The sequence below is a fragment of the Ursus americanus genome, chromosome 9, assembly GCF_024610735.1.
Source record: "Ursus americanus isolate L20-20 chromosome 9, mUrsAme1.1.p, whole genome shotgun sequence".
Classification (NCBI taxonomy): domain Eukaryota; kingdom Metazoa; phylum Chordata; class Mammalia; order Carnivora; family Ursidae; genus Ursus; species Ursus americanus.
The window spans coordinates 11,463,246-11,484,847 of record NC_142135.1 but is presented as its reverse complement, the minus strand read 5'-3'; the positions used below and the strand labels follow the sequence as shown (position 1 = coordinate 11,484,847).

Genomic DNA, 21,602 nt, shown 5'->3' with positions numbered 1-21,602 from the left:
CATCAGCTCTTACTTGGGTCACTACAGTCCCTCCTAACTAGATTCCCTACTTCTGCTCTTCCTGCCCAACTGTGTCTGTGGTCAACACAGCAAACACAGGCATCTTTTCAAAAGATGCATCCCATCCATCACTCTTGAGCTCAGCCCCCTCCAACAGCTGCCAGTCCCCCTTCGAGTAAAAACCAAGTCCTCGCAATGACCAGCAAGGGCCCGCCCCCACCTGCCCCCCTTTCTGATGAATTCTCTCAGGCCCTGTACCTGGGCTCATGCCAGGTATTTCTTCCTGTAGGATCTCTGTGCTTCCTCATTCCTCTGCCTGTAATCCTTTCCCCAGAGAGCCACGTAGTTCACTGCTCCCCACCCTGTTCCAGTTCCAGCCTTTGTTCAAATGTCACGTCTCAGTGAGGCCTTCACTTGCTAATTGCAAACGCTGCCACCACTTCTACCACCACATGAATTTTTCACATGTACCGAACTTTCTTTCAGGCCCTTCTGTCGCTGATGGTATAGAGCACTCTGTGGGCCTTTAGAGTGCCCTTGGGTTGGGGCTGGGGAGACACACAGGCTTTTCTATTCTAGCCATAGAGAGCAGTGAATTTCACAGTAGTGCTTCCCTCCAAAGCCCAGGCTGTGTCTAGAATACCCAAGTTGAGGAAGTTATGACCTTGTCATATTCTAAGACCTAAGTTAGTCTCATGTATTTGTCCTTTCTTTAGGAAAAATAGCAAGCTCTGTGACAGCTTCCCCCTCTCAACTGAACTTTGGACTGCCCTTCTTCTATCTGTTCCCAGCAACATGTCCTCCCTGTTTGAGTGTATTACCGAGAGCTTGGTCAGAGAGCTTGGAGACAAAGACCTGAGGCCCGTGAGATACCTGCTGAGCACCAACAAATTCCGTCTGCTGTCAGTATTACAGAAGAGGAAGAGCTGCTCACGGTTCTGGGAATCACCCGACGTTCCAGCTGAATACACCCTCATGGACCTCCTGGAGCCAGGTGCTTCAGTCCCAGGTACTGTCAACAAGGGCAAGGGGGCACGGAGTGGAGACCACAGGTGCTCATAGGCAGTGCGGCATGCAGGGATCCCTGAGGCACCCACATAGGTCAGTGTTAGGGTTGGTTTTGCCACAAGGCACTGGGCAAAGCTATGGTTACTGGAGAATCTGGACACAGGCATTTATTAGTTCATCTAATTCTTATAGCAGCCTCTGAAGTCAGGGACATCATCCTCCCTTACAGAAGAGTGAATTGAAACTTATAAAATAATCTGTTCCAGGTTACGTACCTGGGAACGAGTAAAACTAGAATCCAGACTCAGATCCACCTGGCTCCATATGCTTAATGTTTTCTGCCACCAGGGTGCTGCCTCCTGGGGCTGGATGCTGAGCCTCCTGCAGAAGAAAGGTGATGTCGTGGGTCCCCTCTACCGGTGCACACAGGATGTCACCACATCTTAGGGTGTGGGGTGCTATCCCTGTTATCCAACCCCTGGGCTGATTCAGACATTTGTCCTCAGCAGTAATTTACACTTGAAACATTAATTGAGGGGCACCTGGATGGCTCAGTTTGTTGAGTGTCCGGGTCTTGATTTTGGCTCAGGTCATAATCTCAGGGTCATGAGATCAAACCCCCACATCAGGCTCCACATGCAGCAAGGAGTCTGCTTGAGGATTCTCTCCCTCTGCCTCTCCCTCACTCTCTCTAATAAATAAATCTTTTTCTTTTTAAGATTTTATTTATTTATTGGACAGAGAGAGACAGTAAGAGAGGGAACACAAGCAGGGGGGAGCTGGAGAGGGAGAAGCAGGCTCCCCACTGAGCAGGGATCCTGACGCAGGGCTCCATCCCAGGACACTAGGATCATGACCTGAGCTGAAGGCAGGTGCTTAATGACTGAGCCACCTACGTGCCCCTAAATAAATCTTAAAAAAAAAAAAATTAACCATTGATGTGTTAGCTTCTCAACTGAGAGATGTAAATGAATAGGAGATTGGGGCAACACTGGACTCAGCCAATTCGATCTCCCAACCATTCCAGAGTCAATTCTTAGTTAAACCTAAAGCTGCCTTTTCTGTCCCCAGAAACTGCTATCACAGGACCATTTCACTTCAGTAACGCTGTGGTCCAGCAGCAAAAGGCTTCTGCCGACGTGACCGCTGGGCTAGAAATGAATGTGTCAGGGGAAGCTACTGAGTGCCATGGATCCTCTCTCCAGTTTCAGGTCGTTACTATCCTGCCCCATAACTGGAAAGACCTTCAAAAGAGGTGAGGCCATGGGAGAGGAAGGAAGTGGTCAACAGGGCCACTAGGGCCCTCCTTGTGCGCAAAGAGGCCACTAGCAGGCTTTGCTGCTAGGTCAGTGCAGAACATGACATCCCAGACCATGCTGTTCTTCTTGGGTATTTATTCATTCATTCATTCTATTCATTCAACAAACAGTTATTAGTTATCTAATATATATTTATTAAAACAGTAATTACCCATTACTGTGCTGGCATGTGCTGGGGATAGAAAAATGATAAGACTAATAGAAATCTCTACCCTACAGCCACTTACATTCAGTGTGGACAGCCAAAGGGCAGGGAGTGAGAAAGCAGGCAATAAAAAAAGTATTAATTTAGGTGAGATGAAGAATCTGAGACTCTTCTTAATAAATAAAGTATACAGCACTGTCCTGGGATTCCATTCACCTCCATGTATTCGGGCAAAGGCAGGTATCAAATGTTCCTCTAAGAGCTCAATGGAGCACTTCCTAAGTCAACTTAAATAGTATCTTTACAAAGGCAACGAGTTGTTAGGTAAACGAGTTAAAAATCACAGACCTTTTAGAGACTGAAAGTTACTTTCATGGGCTTTGGGCAACTTCTATATTCCTGGGTTCTTACAAGGCCCTTATTAAAAATAACATTTGCAAAGACTATTTATGGTGCAAAAGAGTATCTCAGATTCTTTAGCTGCTCAGAAAGAAACAAAATAATTCTCAGTATTTCAGTAGTAAAAGAGGCAATTTCTAGGGTACATTTTAATTAGCTAGCTCCAAGTGAAATAAGCCTGAAGTCAAACCTTTAATATGAGTGCGGGGGGGGGGGCAGTTGGCTATTTCTAATAAATGGGATGTGGGCGTGTCATGTATTCAGCTGCAAAGGCACTTGCAGATCATGATGGGAGCTCCAGAGATAAGAAATAGGACAAGGGAAAAGAAACACTGCAGGTGGCTGGCATAGGTTTCTCTGGGTGCTAACAGTTGAGCTCAGACTTAAAGAATGACAGAAGCAAGCAAGAGCAGGAGGAAAGGGGTTCAAATTAGGGTTTAGAGGTCCTGGGGCATGGCAAAGCTGGGTGTTTCCAGGACTGGGGGAGGCCGGGGAGGCCAAAGCTTAGTCAACAGGGATAAAAGTGATAGAAAATGAAGCTTAGGAGGTCAGATGACACACCCCTTGGACACATGGTAAGAAGCTGGCCTTTATCTCCAAGGGCAATGGGAAAGCCCACACTGGATGCTCAGTGATCGCCTGCACTGAAAGGTGAATTTAAGGATCTCACAGTATTCCCCATGGAATACCAGGGCGCCAAGCACAGTGGGGCCTGGAGTAGAACCAGAGTTGAGTCTCAGAACTAAAAGGGGATGGACTTTGTCTTCAGCACTGCAGACCTTCCCCATCTCCCCCAGCCTAGATCTTCAAGTCAAGCTCTACCAACACACCTCCTAGGGATAGTCAGCCCATAAAAGCCCACCTGTGGTAGTCATGAAAAATCACCCAGCATCTGCCTGCTTCATCAGCTTTATCCACCTGCACCACATGGGCACATGTGGTGTGTGTAAATGCCTTTGACTACAGGGCTTCCTCTGCACTGTTCTCAAACACCTGAACTCGTCTATGTCCAGACTCCTTCTGCTGAGAGGCCCTAGTACTGGAAATCAACAAACTACCCCAACAGGACCAAAATAATTTTGGAAAATGCAGATGCCTCTCATCATATGGTGTGTATACTGTCACACCCATATCCCGGTCAGAGAATGGGGGCCCCTCCACCGTGCATAGCAGAGAAGATGTTCTGTTGCCCTAAGGCACCCAACCAATAGGCCAGTATCTTCCTGCCTATTGAGAGCTCACCTGTCACGTTCCAAACACTCTGTAGTCCATCGAGATTCTTAGAAGAGTAACCCACTAGAATAACGCAAGAAGGCATCCCTTTCCCACTGTGACCTTTCTCTCCCCACCTACCCCAGGAAAGTGTTGGATCCAGAGCTGTTATTTCTGGTGAAGTGCCGGGACAGAGGGCACAATCTCTATGTGGTGACAGAGACCGTGGAGCTGACCCACAGTACTGTGCTGCATGACATCGGAAGTGTGACTGCTAGGGGAAACTGCTTAATCCCTTGGACTCCTCTGGTCAAGGTACACGGTTGTCCGTGTTGTGGGTTGTGGGTTAGGGACACCAAGAGCACAACCAGCCCAGCCTCACTTCCCAGGGGCTCTGCATCCTATTAGGACCTGTCTTTGGGGGTGGAATGAATGGGGTCATTATTTCCCACTTCTCATGTGCCACGGAATCCTGACTCCTGAACTGAGAGTATATTGTAACATGCTCATTTTAATATTTTTAATATATGACATTATTCAACATTGATAAAATAGAAAATAGACTTAATTATTGGCCATTATATTTTGTTTGGGTAAATGATGGATTCTGGATCCTCTAAAAGTATGGCTGCTCTACCACGTGTATGTGAGGCTCTATGGCTGGAAGAAACAAGGGACCACAGCACAAAACCTCAGCAGTTTAAAATATCCTAAGTACTGGGATACCCTGAGTAGAAAGTACTCTGGATTGAGATTAAATATCTCCAAGCACATGTGATATACATAACTTACAATAACTACAATTTTAAAAATGGTTTAAGCACCTCAATTTACCAAATATTAAGTCAGCATGAACCGTGACTCAGGGACATATACAGTGTGTGTGTGTGTGTGTGTGTGTGTGTGTGTGTGTGTGTGTGTGTGTTACAATGGACATTTACACATAATATATTTTATATGTAATTGGTCCTCATTTAAGAGATGTAGGAACTAAAAAAACAAAACAAAAACTGAGATGTGGGCTAACTTTCCCAAGATCTGTGAATGAACTCAGAAGGCAAGGTGCCACCCAATGGACAAAGAAGTTTGAAGCAAAACTCACTCCAGTTGGGAGGATATTTCCACGTTCAGCTGTTTTCCCACCTGTTCACATGGGTGGACTGGGTTTTGTGAGGACAGAACACCCTGTGGCATTTTGCAGAGGGTGACTGCTCAGCCCTGTGTCCGGCCGCCATCCCAGCTGTTTGCAGCTGGTGCCGTCTGGGCTCCGGGGCTATGATGTGGTTAAACAGTTTGTGTATCACGCCTGGTTCGTGGCTGCCTCAGAGTTTCCATGCTGTTGATTTGCACTTGACTCTCAGGTAATATTTGATTCACTAGGACATTCAAAGAGTAGGGCTGAATTCTGGAGAAGCCGTTTACTCACTAGGCTGCCTGAGGACAGTATTCTTGTTTCTGAGATAGGGCTCCCTCATTCATAAAATTAAGATATAACACCTACGTAAAAGTCTACTAGAATACGTATTAACAGTCAGTCAGGTCTCTAGAATATAGTAATTACTAATTACTACTCAACGTGATGGTTAATTTCATGTTGCGAATGTGACTAGTCCATGAGGTGCCCAGATATTTGGTTCAACGTTACTCCAGGTGTGTCTGTGAAGGGGTTTCTGGATGAGATTTGAGGGGGTAGACTGGTAAAGCAGATTATTTTCCCCAGTGTAAGTGGGCCACATCCAATCCACTGAAGGTGTAAATAAAACAAACGGTGGAGAAAGACTGAGTTTACTCTCTGCCTGAGAATCTTTCAGCTGGGACACTGTTCTTCTGCCATCAGACTCAGATTTGCACTGTGAGCTATACCACTGGCTCTCCTGGTTCTGAGGCCTTTAGATTCGGGTTAGAACCATACCATTAATTCTCTTGGGCCTGCACATCTTGGGACTTTTCAACCTTTATAACTGCATGAGCAGATCCCTTACAATAAAGCCCTTTAGACAGATAAATATATAGGCAGACAGACAGCCTATTGGTGCTGTTTTCTGGAAAACCCAGACTGATATCTCAGTAAAGTTTGTTCAGCTTTTCACTTGATTTGAGGACAGAGTGACAATTTCTAAGCTCTTTACAAGCCAGACCAGAAATCGGAAGTCTAAAGAAAATTTTTTTAAAAAGAAAAGCCAAAAAATAAAATCAAAGAAATTTCCCCCCAAAAAAAGTAAGCAAAAAGACAGGAAAATATTAATTTTAAAATTTAGAGGATTAGTCCAGGAGATCCAACAACTGAATAACAGGAGGTCCAGAAAGAGAGAACAGAGATACAATAAGACAGGCGAAATCATCCAGGAAATAATACAAGAAAGGTGAGACCTGGGGATGTGCTTCCAGATGAAAGGACCAACAGGAGACCAGTTTCATGGGTCCACATACACCACAAAACCTAAGTGTGAATTATCAGGACACTTGCCTCAAAAAAAAAAAAAATCATGAATATTTCTAAAAAGGAAAACAAGATATAGAGAAGAAGCTGCATCTTGTAGGTTAGGAAGGTCAGAAAGGTGGAGGGAGACTACCCCCAGGAGGGCACATGTGGAGAGGGCAGAGAAATGGGCCTTCCCATCAGGAAGCTCACACGGGTAATACTAAACCCTATAACATTTGGCTTTAAAAACCAAAGGGGTTGAAATCCATGACTTTGTAAAAATAGTTGGGACTTGGAGCCTGGCGCTTTAAAAATCTGCTGACTCAGGAGGAAAAAATGGCAGAGGAGTAGGGGACCCCTTTTTCAGCTGGTCCCAAGTCAAGCTGGATATCTACCAGACTATCCTGAACACCCACGGAATCAGCCTGAGATGCAGGAAGATACATCTGGATCTCTACAACCGAACATCTCCAGCGCTGAGTATTGAGGTACAAAGCGGGGAGCCGTCAATCCGTGCACAGATATCAGGAAGATAAACGGAAGGGGGAGGGAGCCGCCGCGAACGGGAACCAGGAAGCGGCAGCCACCTGCACTGGGGAGCGGCACCCGAGAGACAGCAGACTGAGACCGTGAGCCAGGGAACGCGCGCGACGACCGGTCTGAAAACCAGAGCTCCAGAGCGCTCACTGGAACCGGACTAAAACCGGGAGCTCGGGAGCGTGCACGGGAACCGGGGGCGGCGGTGTTAGAAGCACAAAGGACAGAGACGGGCTGGCCCTGGAAGTGAGGGCTGGGAGAGCGGCTGTGGGGCGCACAACCCGGGACGCTGCAGGGGTTTTAGCAGCACTGACAGAAACAGAGTTAAAGAGGCCAAGAATTGCTCAGTGGAGAGCGGACTGCGATCTCTCTGTTCTGAGACAGAGGCTAGGCTACGGCCACTGCTGCTCTGACTCTCAGAAGAGCCACAGAAAACCACCAGGGAAAGCCGCCAGAGAACAAAAGCCCGGAAATACCAGCTCACAGTGTGCCCATCTCCATCCCCCCTCGCAGGGAACAGGGAGACTGTACCCAAACAGGGTTGCCTGAGTATCGGCGCAGCAGGCCCCTCCCCCAGAAAACAGGCTGAAAAATCAAGAAGCCCATATCCCTAAGGTCCCTATAAAACAAGTGCACACTGCCTGGGTCCTGGTCAATAATTTGGGCTCCGGGCAACCCCACAACCTCTCCTCATCAGAATGATGAGGAGGAGAAATCCCCCCAGCAAAGAAAGGAGACAGAGACTGTGGCCTCTGCCACAGAAATGATGGATATGGATATAACCAAATTGTCAGAAATGGAGTTCAGAGTAACAATGGTCAAGATGATGTGTATGTAGGCTCGAAAAAAATATTAACAGGAATATAGAATTTCTAAGGGCAGAAATAAGAGCGAATCTCACCAAAATTAAAAATGCTATGAATCAACTGCAGTCTAAACTAGACGTTCTGACGGCCAGGATAAAGGAGGCAGAAGATCGAATTAGTGAATTGGAGGATGGGATGGTAGAAGAGAAAATTAAAACAGAAACTTGCCTCAAAAAAATCCAATCTAGAGAAAATTAAAACAGAAACTTGCCTCAAAAAAATCCAATCTCAAGAATGTAGATTACAGGAGATTACTGACTCAATGAAACGTTCCAATGTCAGAATCATCAGCATCCCCGAGGGAGTGGAGAAAGAGAGAGGTCTAGAAGAGATATTTGAACAAACTGTAGCTGAGAACTTCCCTAATCTGACAAAGGAAACAAGCATTCGTGTCCAAGAGGCAGAGAGGACCCCTCCCAAGGTCAATGACCACAGACCTACACCACGTCACATCATAGTGCAATTCGCAAATATTAGATACAAGGATACGGTATTGAAAGCAGCCAGGGGGAAGAAAATCCTTACGTACAGAGGTAAAAATATCAGAATAACGTCAGACCTGTCTACAGAGACATGGCAGGCTAGGAAGGGTTGGCAGAGTATTTTCAAAGCTCTATCTGAGAAGAACACGCAGCCAAGAATCCTTTATCCAGCAAGGCAGTCATTCAGAATTGATGGAGAGATAAGGACCTTTCAGGATCAGCAGAAACTGACCGAATTCGTAACCACCAAACCAGCCCTACAGGAGATATTAAGGGGGGTTCTACAAAAGTAAAAAGGCCCCAAGAGTGATACAAAACAGAAATTTACAATCTATAGAAACAAAGACTTCACAGGCAACATGACATCATTAAAATCATATCTCTCAATAATCACTCTCAACGTGAATGGCCTAAATGCTCCCATAAAATGCCACAGGGTTGGCAGATTGAATAAAAAGACATAACCCATCCATTTGCTGTCTACAATAGACTCATCTTGAACCTAAAGATACATCCAGACTGAAAGTAAAGGGACAGAAAACCATTTTTCATGCCAATGGACCTCAAAAGAAAGCTGAGGTCACAATTCTCATATCAGACAGATTAGATTTTAAACTAAAGACTGTAGTTAGAGATACAGAAGACACTATATTATTCTTAAAGGATGTATCCAACAAGTGGATATGACAATTTTAAATATCTATGCCCCCAACAGCGAGCAGCTAGATACACAAGCCAACTCTTAACCAGAATAAAGAAACATATAGATAATAATACATTAATAGTAGGGGACCTCAACACTCCACTATCAGCAATAGACAGATCACCTACACAGAAAATCAACAAAGAAACAAGAGCTTTGAATGACATATTGGACCAGATGGACCTCATAGGTATATACAGAACACTACACCCCAGAACAACAGAATACACATTCTTTTCGAATGCACATGGAACTTTCTCCAGAATAGACCATATACTGGGTCACAAAACAGGTCTCATCTGATACCAAAAGACTGAGATTATTCCCTGCATATTCTCAGACCACATGCTTTGAAATTGGAACTCAATCACAAGGAAAAATTTGGAAGAAACTCAAACACTTGGAAACTAAGAACCATGCTGCTCAAGAACATTTGGGTAAACCAGGAAATTAAAAATCAATTTAAATAATTTATGGAGACCAAAGACAATGAAAACACAACAGTCCAAAACCTATGGGACACTGAAAAGGCAGTCCTAAGGGGAAAATACATAGCCATCCAAGCCTCACTTAAAAGAATAGAAAAATCTAAAATGCAGTTTTTATATTCTCACCTCAAGAAGCTGGAGCTGGAACAGAAGAACAGGCCTAAGCCACGCATGAGAAGGCAGTTGATCAAGATTAGAGCAGGGATCAATGAATTAGAAACCAGGAGCACAGTAGAGCAGATCAACAGAACTATAAGCTGGTTCTTTGAAAGAATAAATAAGATCAATAAGCCACTCGCCAGACTTATTCAAAAGAACAGAAAAGGACCCAAATTAATAAAATTATGAATGAAAGGGGAGAGATCACAACCAACACCAATGAAATAGGAAGGATCATTAGAAACTTTTATCAACAGCATTATGCCGATAAATTAAACAACCTGGAAAAAATGGATGCCTTCCTGGAAACCTATAAACTACCAAGACTGAAACAGGAAGAAACTGATTATTTAAACAGACCGATTAATTATGAAGAGATTGAAGCAGTGATCAAAAACCTCCCCAAAAACAAGAGTCCGGGGCCTGACGGATTCCCCAGGGAATTCTACCAAACATTCAAAGAAGAAATAATACCTATTCTCCTGAAGCTGTTTCAAAAAATAGAAATAGAAGGAAAACTACCAAACTCAGTCTATAAGGCCAGTATTACCTTGATCCCCAAACCAGGCAAAGACCCCGTCAAAAAGGAGAATTACAGACCGATATCCCTGATGAATATGGACGTCAAAATCTCAACAAGATCCTAGCTAATAGGATCCAACAGTACATTAAAAGGATTATCCATCATGACCAGGTGGGATTCATCCCTGGGATGCAGGGGTGGTTCAACATTCGTAAATCAATCAGTGTGATAGATCATATCAACAAGAAAAGAGTCAAGAAACATAAAATCCTCTCAATTGATGCAGAAAAAAGCATTTGACAAAATACAGCATCCTTTCCTAATTAAAACCCTTCAGAGTATAGGGATAGAGGACACATTCCTCAATTTCATAAAAACCATCTATGAAAAGCCTACAACAAATATCATTCTCAACAGGGAAAAGCTGGAAGCCTTTCCCTTAAGATCAGGAACACGACAAGAATGCCCACTCTCGCCATTATTATTCAACATAGTACTAAAAGTCCTTGCAACAGCAATCAGACAACAAAAAGGGATAAAAGGTATCCAAATTGGCAAAGAAGAAGTCAAACTGTCTCTCTTCGCAGATGACATGATACTCTATATGGAAAACCCAAAAGACTCCACCCCCAAACTACTAGAACTTATAGAGCAATTCAGTAATGCGGCAGGATACAAAATCAATGCCTAGAAATCAGTTGCATTTCTATACACGAACAATGAGACTGAAGAAAGAGAAATTAGGGAATCCATTCCATTTACAATAGCACCAAAAATCATACGTTATCTCAGAATTAACTTAACCAGAGACGTAAAGGATCTATATTCTAGAAACTACAAATCACTCTTGAAAGACATTGAAGAAGACACAAAAAGATGGAAAAATATTCCATGCTCATGGATCGGAAGAATAAACATAGTTAAAATGTCTATGCTACCCAGAGCAATTAAAATGTCAATGCTATCCCGATCAAAATACCAATGACATTTTTCAAAGAACTGGAACAAACAGCCCTTAAATTTGTGTGGCACCAGAAAAGGCCCCGAATCACCAAGGAATTGTTGAAAAGGAAAAACAAAGCTGGGGGCATTACGTTGCCGGATTTCAAGCTATACTACAAAGCTGTGATCACAAAGACAGCATGGTACTGGCACAAAAACAGACACATAGACCAATGGAACAGAACAGAGAACCCAGAAATGGACCATCGGCACTTTGGGCAACTAATCTTTGACAAAGCAGGAAAAAACATTCAGTGGAAAAAAGACAAGTCTCTTCAATAAATGGTGCTGGGAAAATTGGACAGCTACATGCAAAAGAATGAAACTTGACCACTCTCTCACACCATACACAAAAATAAACTCCAAATGGATGAAAGACCTCGATGTGAGACAGGAATCCATCAAAATCCTAGAGGAGAACATAGGCAGCAACCTCTTTGACATCGGCCAAAGCAACCTTTTTCATGACACATCTCCAAAGGCAAGAGAAACAAAAGAAAAAATGAACTTGTGGGACTTCATCAAGATAAAAAGCTTCTGCACAGCCAAGGAAACAGTCAAAAAAACTAAGAGGCAGCCCACGGAATGGGAAAAGATATTTGCAAATGACACTACAGATAAAAGATTAGTATCCAAGATCTACAAAGAACTTCTCAAACTCAATACATGGGAATCAAATAATCAAATCAAAAAATGGGCAGAATATATGAACAGACACTTTTCCAATGAAGACATACAAAGGGCTAACAGATACATGAAAAACTGTTCAAAATCATTAGTCATCAGGGAAATTCAAATCAAAACCACATTGAGATACCACCTTACGCCAGTTAGAATGGCAAAAATTGACAAGGCAGGAAACAACAAAGGTTGGAGAGGATGTGGAGAAAGGGGATCCCTCCTACGTTGTTGGTGGGAATGCAAGTTGGTACAGCCACTCTGGAAAACAGTGTGGAGGTCCCTTAAAAAGTTAAAAATTGAGCTACCCTATGATCCAGCAATTGCACTACTGGGTATTTACCCCAAAGATACAGACGTAGTGAAGAGAAGGGCCATATGCACCCCAATGTTCATAGCAGCATTGTCCACAATAGCTAAATTGTGGAAGGAGCCGAGATGCCCTTCAACAGATGACTGGATTAAGAAGATGTGGTCCATATATACAATGGAATATTACTCATCCATCAGAAAGAACGATTACCCAACATTTGCTGCAACGTGTACAGCACTGGAGGAGTTAATGCTAAGCGAAATAAGTCAAGCAGAGAAAGACAATTATCATACGGTTTCACTCATTTATGGAAGATAAGAAATAGGAAGATCGGCAGGAGAAGGAAGGGAAGAATGAAGGCGGGAGTAAACAGAAGGGGGAATGAACCATGAGAGATTGTGGACTGTGGGAAACAAACTGAGGGGTTCGGGGGGGGGGGGTTGAGGGATTGGGATAGGCGGGTGATGGGTAGTAAGGAGGGCATGTATTGCATGGTGCACTGGGTGTTATACGCAAATAATGAATCATGGAACTTTACATCAAAAACTAAGGATATACTATATGGTGACTAACATAACATAATAAAAAATTATTATAAAAATTAAAAATAAAAATAAAAAAGGAAAACAAACGTCATTTTCCAAAGAATTACAGCTTAGAATTCTATGTCCAGTCAAAATAACACTCAAGTGTGAGAGTAAAGGAAGGAAGTCTTCCGATATGCATGATCTCAAAAAATGCATCCCCAAATTCCCTGGAAAGATGAGTAAGAGGCAGAGAGGGCACATGACTAGCACAGTAATAAACTGCTAAGGAAAGATCTAGAGTGAGAAGCAGCAGTCTCCCCAACAGTGAACAATGAATATTAACTTAAATATTGGGATGTGAACATTTTAGGAGGATGGGGGAAGGAGGGGTAGGGGTGGGGAAGGTGGAAGAGTAGGAAGACGAAATCCTCACCATCCAAAGGAGAAAATAACTGGATATACTTAAATCTGAAAAAAAAAAAAAAAAGTAAAGAGCTGCAATATAAACATGAAACTAAGAAATATGAAGGTAAATACTGGACCAAGAAGGAAAAATGAGCAGTACCTGAAAATCAGAATCAAGGGAGGGTGCGAGGGGGGGGCTGCTGGGTTCTTTGATCATGAGCTTCCTAGATCTATCTGAGTTTTAAGATCACATGCATATGGGACCATATTGCCAGCTTTCTCTCCCCAGGGTCAAGGCCAGGGAGAGGGTCACAGAGTGAGACAGAAGATGTTGACTCTGCCACAGGGCACGGTGATGGCCTACAAGAGGAAACAGCTGGTTTTTAAGGAGAATGGCTGGGGTAAGCAGAGGTTGAAAGAGGCAGATGGGGAGAGGGGACTGCTTCTCCTGAGAAAAGAAATGAGAGGGGAAGGAGCATCGGCACGCACCCACTCCCTGCTCTGCCCATTCATGGAGACGGCTGAGGACATTCCCAGCTGTGGGGGCACACATATCCCAGCACCCACGGCCTGAAACCCTGCTAGGGGGAGATACAGAGACAGTCTCCCACGTGGAGAGGGACGAAGGGGGACCCAGCGCAGAGGTGTCCTTAGCACTGGGCAAAGTACAGCCCCCAATCCCACCATCTCTATTCATTCAAGGACTCACTCAAGCCACTCTCAGCAGCTCACTTGGGGGAGCCACAGGGCGCTCCCCCAGGTTACCCATAACCTGGAGTCAAAGCCCAGGAGATACCAGCATGATCCCAAACAAAACTGCAGTCATAATGCCCTAGGAGCAAAACGCAGGGTTTTATCTACACCTCGCCCTCCCTCACTATCCTCGGGCCCCCAGCACACTTACACTCTGGGCTCTGACTCCACCGGAGGGAACCATGTACAGCAAGCAGGAGCTGCATCCCTGGGTGGAATGGTGAGTGCTGGGGCACAACCAGCTCGGAGTCCCTGGCCTGTCCCTTCCCAAATTGAAGTCCCAGTTAGAGGTGAGCCTGATACAGCTGGGGTCCAGCTCCCCAGGGATCAGGGATGCCCTCGCCACACACACACACACACACACACACACACACACACACTCTCTCTCTCTCTCTCTCTCTGTCTCAGGCACTCACACATGCACACACACACACTCACTCACACACTGCTCTCTGTAGTATCCTCACTGCAACATCTTGTTTCAGCACATTTCCCACATATAGTGTGGAATCACCCAGGAAGAGAGCAGGACTGGGCGCAGAAACAAGTGAGGGAGGACACCTCAGGAGAGTAAGACAAAGGGCACCAGACAGACAATCCTACTCAAAGAAGGAGGGACAAACTGTCTCAGAGACAGTTCTTCCAATGTCAGAGAGCACAGTGAACCACCAAGGTGCTTGGGCAAAAGACAGGCTCCAGGGTCCTCTTCAGAGTCAGGTCAGGGGTTCTGAGCTTTAGCCAGCATCTCGGGGGACTATGATGGGAGGGGTCCCCAGGACACACTAAGAAGAGCTGCCACAGCCGGCCTGGAGGAGGAAGTCTGGGGCTGCAGGTGCAGAGATATGATAGAGTCCAGCAGGAATAACCTCAGCTGTCCTGGCCTGACTTCTTCCCATCCAGATATTCTCATCACAGATGATGACAAGGAGAAAACCTTTCCAAGAGATGCCTGGGTGGATAGCCCAAGTAAGTGTCTGCCTTTGGCTCGGGTCATGATCTCGGGGTCCTGGGATCCAGCCCCACATCGGGCTCCCTGCTCAGTGGGGAGTCTCCTCCTCCTTCTCCCTCTGCCCCTCACCCGTTTTTGCTCTCTCAAAGAAATAAAATCTTAAAAAACAACAAAAAACAAACAAACAAACCAAAAAAAAAAAAAACCTTTCCAAAAGGTGAGCTCCAGAGCTGGGCAGATTCTCTGCCTAGACTCAGCCTCTGTTGAGCCCTGACCTCCTTTGGATACTAGCTAGAGCCATGCTTAGGGCTCAAGCCCCCACAGATCCACAGGGAAACCTTTCCAGCCGGACTCCTCCAACGCTTCCTACTCTCCCCTACCTTTGACCCTGGCGCAGGCCCCTGGCCAAAGAGAAAGCCACCTTTCTCCTTCGAACACTGAGATAGGGTTGTGGGGGGGCTGCCTGGGTCTCCATGTGCCTAGGCACCAAGTCAACTGAAGTAGTGGGAAGAGGTAAGAAACCCGGGGCGGGGCGGGGGGGGTGAAGAGAAGAGGAGAAAGCTGGGAAGAGGAGGAAGAGCAGTGGGGAGGAGGAAAGGGAAGAGGAGAATAAGGCTTTGTGAATGAGTACTTCTGTTTCTCTTTCCAGGGGAAAAGGTCCTGAATTTTCTACCATCATCACCACTATTAGGTGAGTGGGTGATTTTCAAGGCAGGAAAGTGGGACTGGATCCCTCCATGAGGCCACTTTGCACAACTCCCGTGATTGCCTCTGCTGTCCTTACCTGAGGCGGGAGGATCTGGCCCCTGGGCAAAGGGCAGGAGTAGATGGAAAGGAGGGGGTCAGGGAAGGCAGGGGCAGAAGGTCAGAGAAACTGAATGTCTTCAGAAGCTCTTGGGTGGGGGATGTACTTTCTCTTTTAGATACCCTCATAAGTGGTCCCATCCCCCCAATAGGTATATGTTTGCTGGAGGTGAGGATGAGGATCCCATCGTGCACACATCTGGTGAGCAGGGCAGACTGCCCTGGCCTTTGCCACCATGGCCCTAGGGCCTGGCGCTAGTTGTTGTGGAATAGGAAAGGTTCAGAAAAGCCATGGGGATGGAGGGATGGACCCAGATTGGGGCAGGAAGAGGTTTGGCAACAGGAAGTGGTAAGAGGACAGAACCCTCCAAAGTGTCTCAAAAGCAAATCTGAGCATGAGAAAAGAGATGATCACTTGTGATTCTCTTTCCAGGAGGAGTATGGAGAGTCCTCCCGAAAGGTGAGTGTCTATTAAGAGGGAATTAAGGGGCCTCCAGGGTAGGAAGCTGCAAAGCGGAGAACCCAAATTGGAGTTTCCATGCACCTCAGAAAACTGAGCTCTGCTTCCAAATATATGCTTTGGTCACCTCCACTTATTCATTCTTTATTCATTTGTGCATGCCTGCGACAAACATTTAAGAACTTAGTGGTCAACAGGCATTGTTCTGAGCCCTGAGGATACAGCAGTGAACCAAACAGAAATGCCTATGCCACTGCAGCTTCCCTTCCAGTGGCCTCACACTCAGCAGATCATCTCGAGGTCACCGGAAGTCGGCTAAGAGAAGCAGAGAGCCCCCGAATCCATTCCTCGGTTAATTCTTTTTTTTTTTTTTAAGATTTAAGATTTTATTTATTTATTCGAGAGACACAGAGAGAGAGAGAGACAGAGAGCATGAACAGGGGGAGGGGCAGAGGGAGAGGAAGAAGCAGGAAGCCAGACCTGGACTCTATCCCCATGACCTGAGCCGAAGGCAGAAGTCCAACAGACTGAGCCACCCAGGTGCCCCAATTCCTTGGTTAATTCTCTGTGGATATAGACAATATAGGTAGAATTACACAATAAGAAGGATAACTCATGTGCACTGGTACTACCCCAAGCATTTTCCATACATAAATTCAATTTAATCCTTTTAACATCCCCACTTAACAGATACAGAAACTGAGCCCAGGGCACTTAAGATCCTCATCTCTAGGAGCCCAACGTTAGAATCCACGTTATGTCAGACATGTCCCAGAAATGAGCACCTGTTCATTTTCTTCCACTCCCCATGGCCCCTTTCCAGAATCTCCATCACTGCTCCCTGCGTTCTACCGCCCTCGTTTCATAGTGCTAGGATTGTCCGTTTGCTACTCTGTTATATCTAGCCTATTCCCAGAGAGCAGACATGCCATCCAGAGACACTTTTGGTTGACAAAACGGCTTCTATTGATGGGGAAGGCCTGGTCATCCCAGGAATGTTCTAATCAAAGCATTGTACCCATTTTCTCGCTGTTGCTGATTCCTGAGGGCAGATTTCGAGCACCTACATGAGGAGATTTTCCAGGAAGTGGAAGCCCTGGCCCAGCTCTCAAAGGACGCTCAGGATGCCATATTCCATAATATCCTGAACATGCTTGGGAACCGAGAGGCTTTGCAGGACCTCGTGGACGAGGTGAGGGGTTCCTACAGCTAGCTACCTAGGGCTGATCAAAAGTGGTAATGGGGGCAGGTTTAGGAGAAAATACTACCAAGGCACACGGGGGAGGAGGAACGGGGCAATGCCAGGAGAAAGAGGAGGATGTGAGAGATGCAGGACACTGGCCCCAGGCACAACAGGGCCAGGGAGTGCAGTCCCAAATACTGACGCTGCTAGGAGTCCCCTGGCACAGGTAAAGCGCCCTGACCTCCCACCTTCGTTAATCACTTACCGACTTAAAAGACACAAGCAAAATTACTTAACAATGCTAGCTGTAGTAGTAGCAGTATCGTATTACCAATAATACCAGTCTCCTACAGCTGGATGGGAACCCCTGGGATTCTCTGGATGGCTTTGGTGGCAAAATCCTAAATGAGATGCAAGAGGACATAAGAGACGTATGGATCCAGGAAAGATTCCACATGATTTATCTCCTTGAAGCCATAATGGGTAAGAGTGATGTGGGGAAATGTAGGAAAGTCTCAAGTTTGGCCTGCAGACCTCATGAAAGCCATGGGTTAGATGCCACCTCTCCAAAACCCTTCAAATATCATGATCTTCATCCTCATACACCAGCTCTCTCCAAAGTCTGGAGGGCTTAGTGAGATAAATTTGCCGTGTGAACAGAGAACCAGCCTGAGGACTAGAAAGTGACCCGCCCAAGTTCATCCAACAGATCATTGTGGGTGGATGACTCCAGATTCCAGCCTCAGGATCCCAACCTCTGAACCATGTCATGTAGCATCCTGAGGACCATCCCAAGAACAGGTGGAAGACTTCCCAGTACAGGGAATTTGACCTTCAAATCCAATGGATTATTCCTCTGCCTCAGAGTTCTCCTCTCATGGGGTCTCCTAGTTCACAGTGGGGAGAGGAAAAGTATGACTCTTCATCACTCTCTTTCCCCAAATGTCTCCCTGTTCCCAGTGCTGAGTAACGCCCAACACGATCTGCTGACGCAGTCCATGAAGAAGAGGACCCTGCTCCAGCAGCGGGAGCTGGTAAGAAATCCCCAGGGGCCAATGTCCAGGGAAGAGGGTGAGAGAACCAGAGTTAAGAATGAGTCTGAGGAAAAAGAGATGATGGAGGTTTCTGCCAGGAAGGGAGACAGGATCCTGCGTTGGCAACTGGGAAATCCCTGGCTGCATCTGCCTCTAGGGAACAGGCCCAGTAGGTATGAGGTTACCTTAGGAGGGTCTCCGTTTCCATGGCAACCCCTGCAGAAGCCCTCCCCCCCCCCCAGTTCTAAAGTAGCCATATAAGAACCCAGGTTTGGGAACTCGGGGCCTCGGAGTCCTATCCCTGCTTTATTAACACAGTTACCACTTGGTGATTGCTCTTTCTCTCTCCTCATACATATATATAAGTATGTATGTGTGTGCGGACATGCATATACATGTACACACATTGCACATGTGTATGTACATGTACACACATCTGACACCCGATGCCACTATTCTACAAGGGAAACGTTAGCATAACCATTTAGCAGCTGAGAAACCAATGATCAGCGTTTTCAGATAATGTGTCCACAATCCCACTGATCACAGGACATGACAAGTACATGACTCCTGGTCCCCTTGACTCCAAAGCTCTTGTCCTTTTCAGCTACCCTGCATGACCCTCTTAGGGACAGATTTTCTCTTTCCAACCTCAGATGCTGACCTGAAACTAGGATACTGTTTATTCTAGGTAAAGAGCATCCTGGAGCCCAATTTCAAATGCTCCGGGAACATCCCCTTCACCCTCAAACCTGAGCTCCTTGCCCCACTCCAGGATGAGGATTTGGCCATCACCTATGGCCTGCTGCAGGAGTGTGGCCTGAATATGGAGCTGAATAGCCCCAGGTCAACCTGGGATCTGGAAGCCAAGCAGCCCCTGTCCGCCCTGTATGGGACCCTCTCTGTGCTGCAGCAGCTGGCAGTCAGTCCAGAGAGTCCTGGCCCCGCCCCAGTCTATGCTGGGAGCGTCCCAGGTGAGCTCAGGGGACCTAAGGTAGCATGGAACCAGGGGACGGACTTAGGGTAGCATGGAGCCAGGGATCAGCACACTTGAGGGAATGTTCTGAAGTGATCAAGGCTCATGCAATTGTCAAAACTCATCAAATAGTATCTAAAAATATGAGCATTTTGCTGTATATTAATGCTACTCCAAAACAATGTAAACAAATACTGAACTCTAGTAACAATATGAATTGTTTGGGGTGAAGTGTACTGATATTTGTAACTTACTGTGAAATCCATCAAAAAAAATAAGGTGATTAATGAAGGGACAGAGAGACAGATACGTAACCAAGAAGAGGTGGTAAAATGTTAAAAACAAGAGGGTCTGGAATTGCTGCAAAAAAAAATTAAGTCCCCCCCCCCAATTATACCTGCATATTGATCATTATGTGTGAGTTTTCCAAACTATGCTTTTTGAACTATTTTAAAAGGAACATTAAGAAAACAAAAAAGGAGGTCTTAGAAATTAAAACTGCAGCTCGTGGGCCCCCTCGCCTCCACCCACCTTTCCCGTGGCCAATTTGCCTTAAACTCCCTAAAGCCTCTGCAGCCCCGGTTCCTGCGGCAGCCGGTCTCTAACAGATGATGGCAAAGCCCAGCTACACAGCTACGTCCTTCAGCTAAACAACCAAAGGGAGTGGGGTTTTCTCTGTGACTGTTGTACTGCAATTGAGGACGTTTACTTTTCAAGCACATAAAGCCGTCCTGGCTGCCTGTAGCTCCTCTTTTAGAATGTTTTTCTTGAACCGTCAGCACAGCACTGCACAACTGAATCTCCGCAACACGGACATTCGTGCTGAGTGTTCTGATCTCATTTTGCAATTTATGTATTTGGGAAAAATTATGACTGCTCCCTCCAGCTTTGAGCAGTGGGAAGTGACAATGAACTACCTGCAGCTGTACAGTGTTCCCGACTGCTTAGAAGACATACAGGACGCAGACTGTTCTAGTTCAAAATGTTCATCTTCTGCTTCTAGCAAACAGAACAGCAAAATGATATTTGGGGTAAGACACAGTGGCTAGAAATAGCAGTGAAGCCAACAGGTGGTGGGCAGAGCCAAGTTCAACAGTAACTACACCACACGATCGAGAGCCTGATGAAGAGTCTTTACAATTTGGCAATTAACCCAAACCACTATTTGATGTATGTAAAAAAAGTTCAGTGTCCAAATGATCTACTCACAAAGAACACATGTTATGCATGCTTTGGATGGAGTTTTACCTGGGATAGATGTGGATCTGGCTTTAGCTGTGAAAAATTACTACATGAGCATTCTCTAACCTGGACGAACGGACATTCATACCAACAAGATCCTATCACAAAATAGTAGATACCAGAGATGGAAAAGACGGTAATATCAAAGCCGGATGTGGTGAAAAGGACTCTTCCAACGCATTTTATACACAGACAGATGAATACAGAGGAGACTCCAGCCAGGCTGCCGCTGATTCGACCTCAACCACTGGAAGCAGAAAGGGTAGCACCGTGGAGTCTGAACTGGCCCGCGAAGAAAAAAGCAGAGCTGCTGAAAAGGAAAGAATCAAGATGCAGCCAGAAGATACTCCTGCAGATGAACTGAAAGGCTATAAACTATTAAAGTTACTGATAAAGACTGTAATGAATCCACTGATAACGATGAATTAGATGAACCTGAAGAGCCATTTCACAGATACCTTGTCGAAGAAGTTAATGGTATTAAGAACAGTGGTAGGGAGGCGCCTGGGTAGCGCAGTCGTTAAGCGTCTGCCTTCGGCTCAGGGCGTGATCCCGGCATTCTGGGATCGAGCCCCGCATCAGGCTTCTCCGCTAGGAGCCTGCTTCTTCCTCTCCCACTCCCCCTGCTTGTGTTCCCTCTCTCGCTGGCTGTCTCTCTCTCTGTCGAATAAATAAATAAAATCTTTAAAAAAAAAAAAAAAGATTCTCTCTTTCCGGGGCGCCTGGGTGGCTCAGTCATTAAGCGCCTGCCTTCGGCTCAGGGCATGATCCCAGAGTCCTGGGATCGAGCCCCACATCGGGCTCCCTGCTGTTGGGAGCCTGCTTCTTCCTCTCCCACTCCCCCTGCTTGTGTTGCCTCTCTCACTGTCTCTCTGTCAAATAAATAAATAAATAAAATCTTTAAAAAAAAAAAAAGACTTTCCCTCTCAGAAAGAAAGAAAGAAAGAAAATAAAGGAAAGAAAGAAAGAGAAAAGAATAACTTTAAATTACAACCACAGAGCAAACTAGAGGC

General features: G+C 45.7%; 1 protein-coding gene and 1 pseudogene across 1 annotated transcript; both read left to right on the top strand.

The window, feature by feature from the left end:
- The first annotated feature begins 577 nt into the window (after nucleotides 1–577).
- Nucleotides 578–19,915, top strand: GSDMC (gasdermin C). Its single transcript, XM_045812236.2, has 11 exons — nucleotides 578–1,009; nucleotides 2,080–2,263; nucleotides 4,230–4,398; nucleotides 13,478–13,589; nucleotides 14,842–14,907; nucleotides 15,540–15,581; nucleotides 16,128–16,154; nucleotides 17,207–17,346; nucleotides 17,691–17,820; nucleotides 18,298–18,371; nucleotides 19,063–19,915. Exons 1-11 carry the CDS (start codon nucleotides 796–798, stop codon nucleotides 19,396–19,398), a joined length of 1,494 nt encoding a protein of 497 aa, XP_045668192.2. The 5' UTR covers nucleotides 578–795; the 3' UTR covers nucleotides 19,399–19,915.
- LOC123801919 (zinc finger and BTB domain-containing protein 1 pseudogene) lies at nucleotides 19,560–21,101 on the top strand (annotated as a pseudogene).
- The last annotated feature ends 501 nt before the right edge of the window (nucleotides 21,102–21,602 follow it).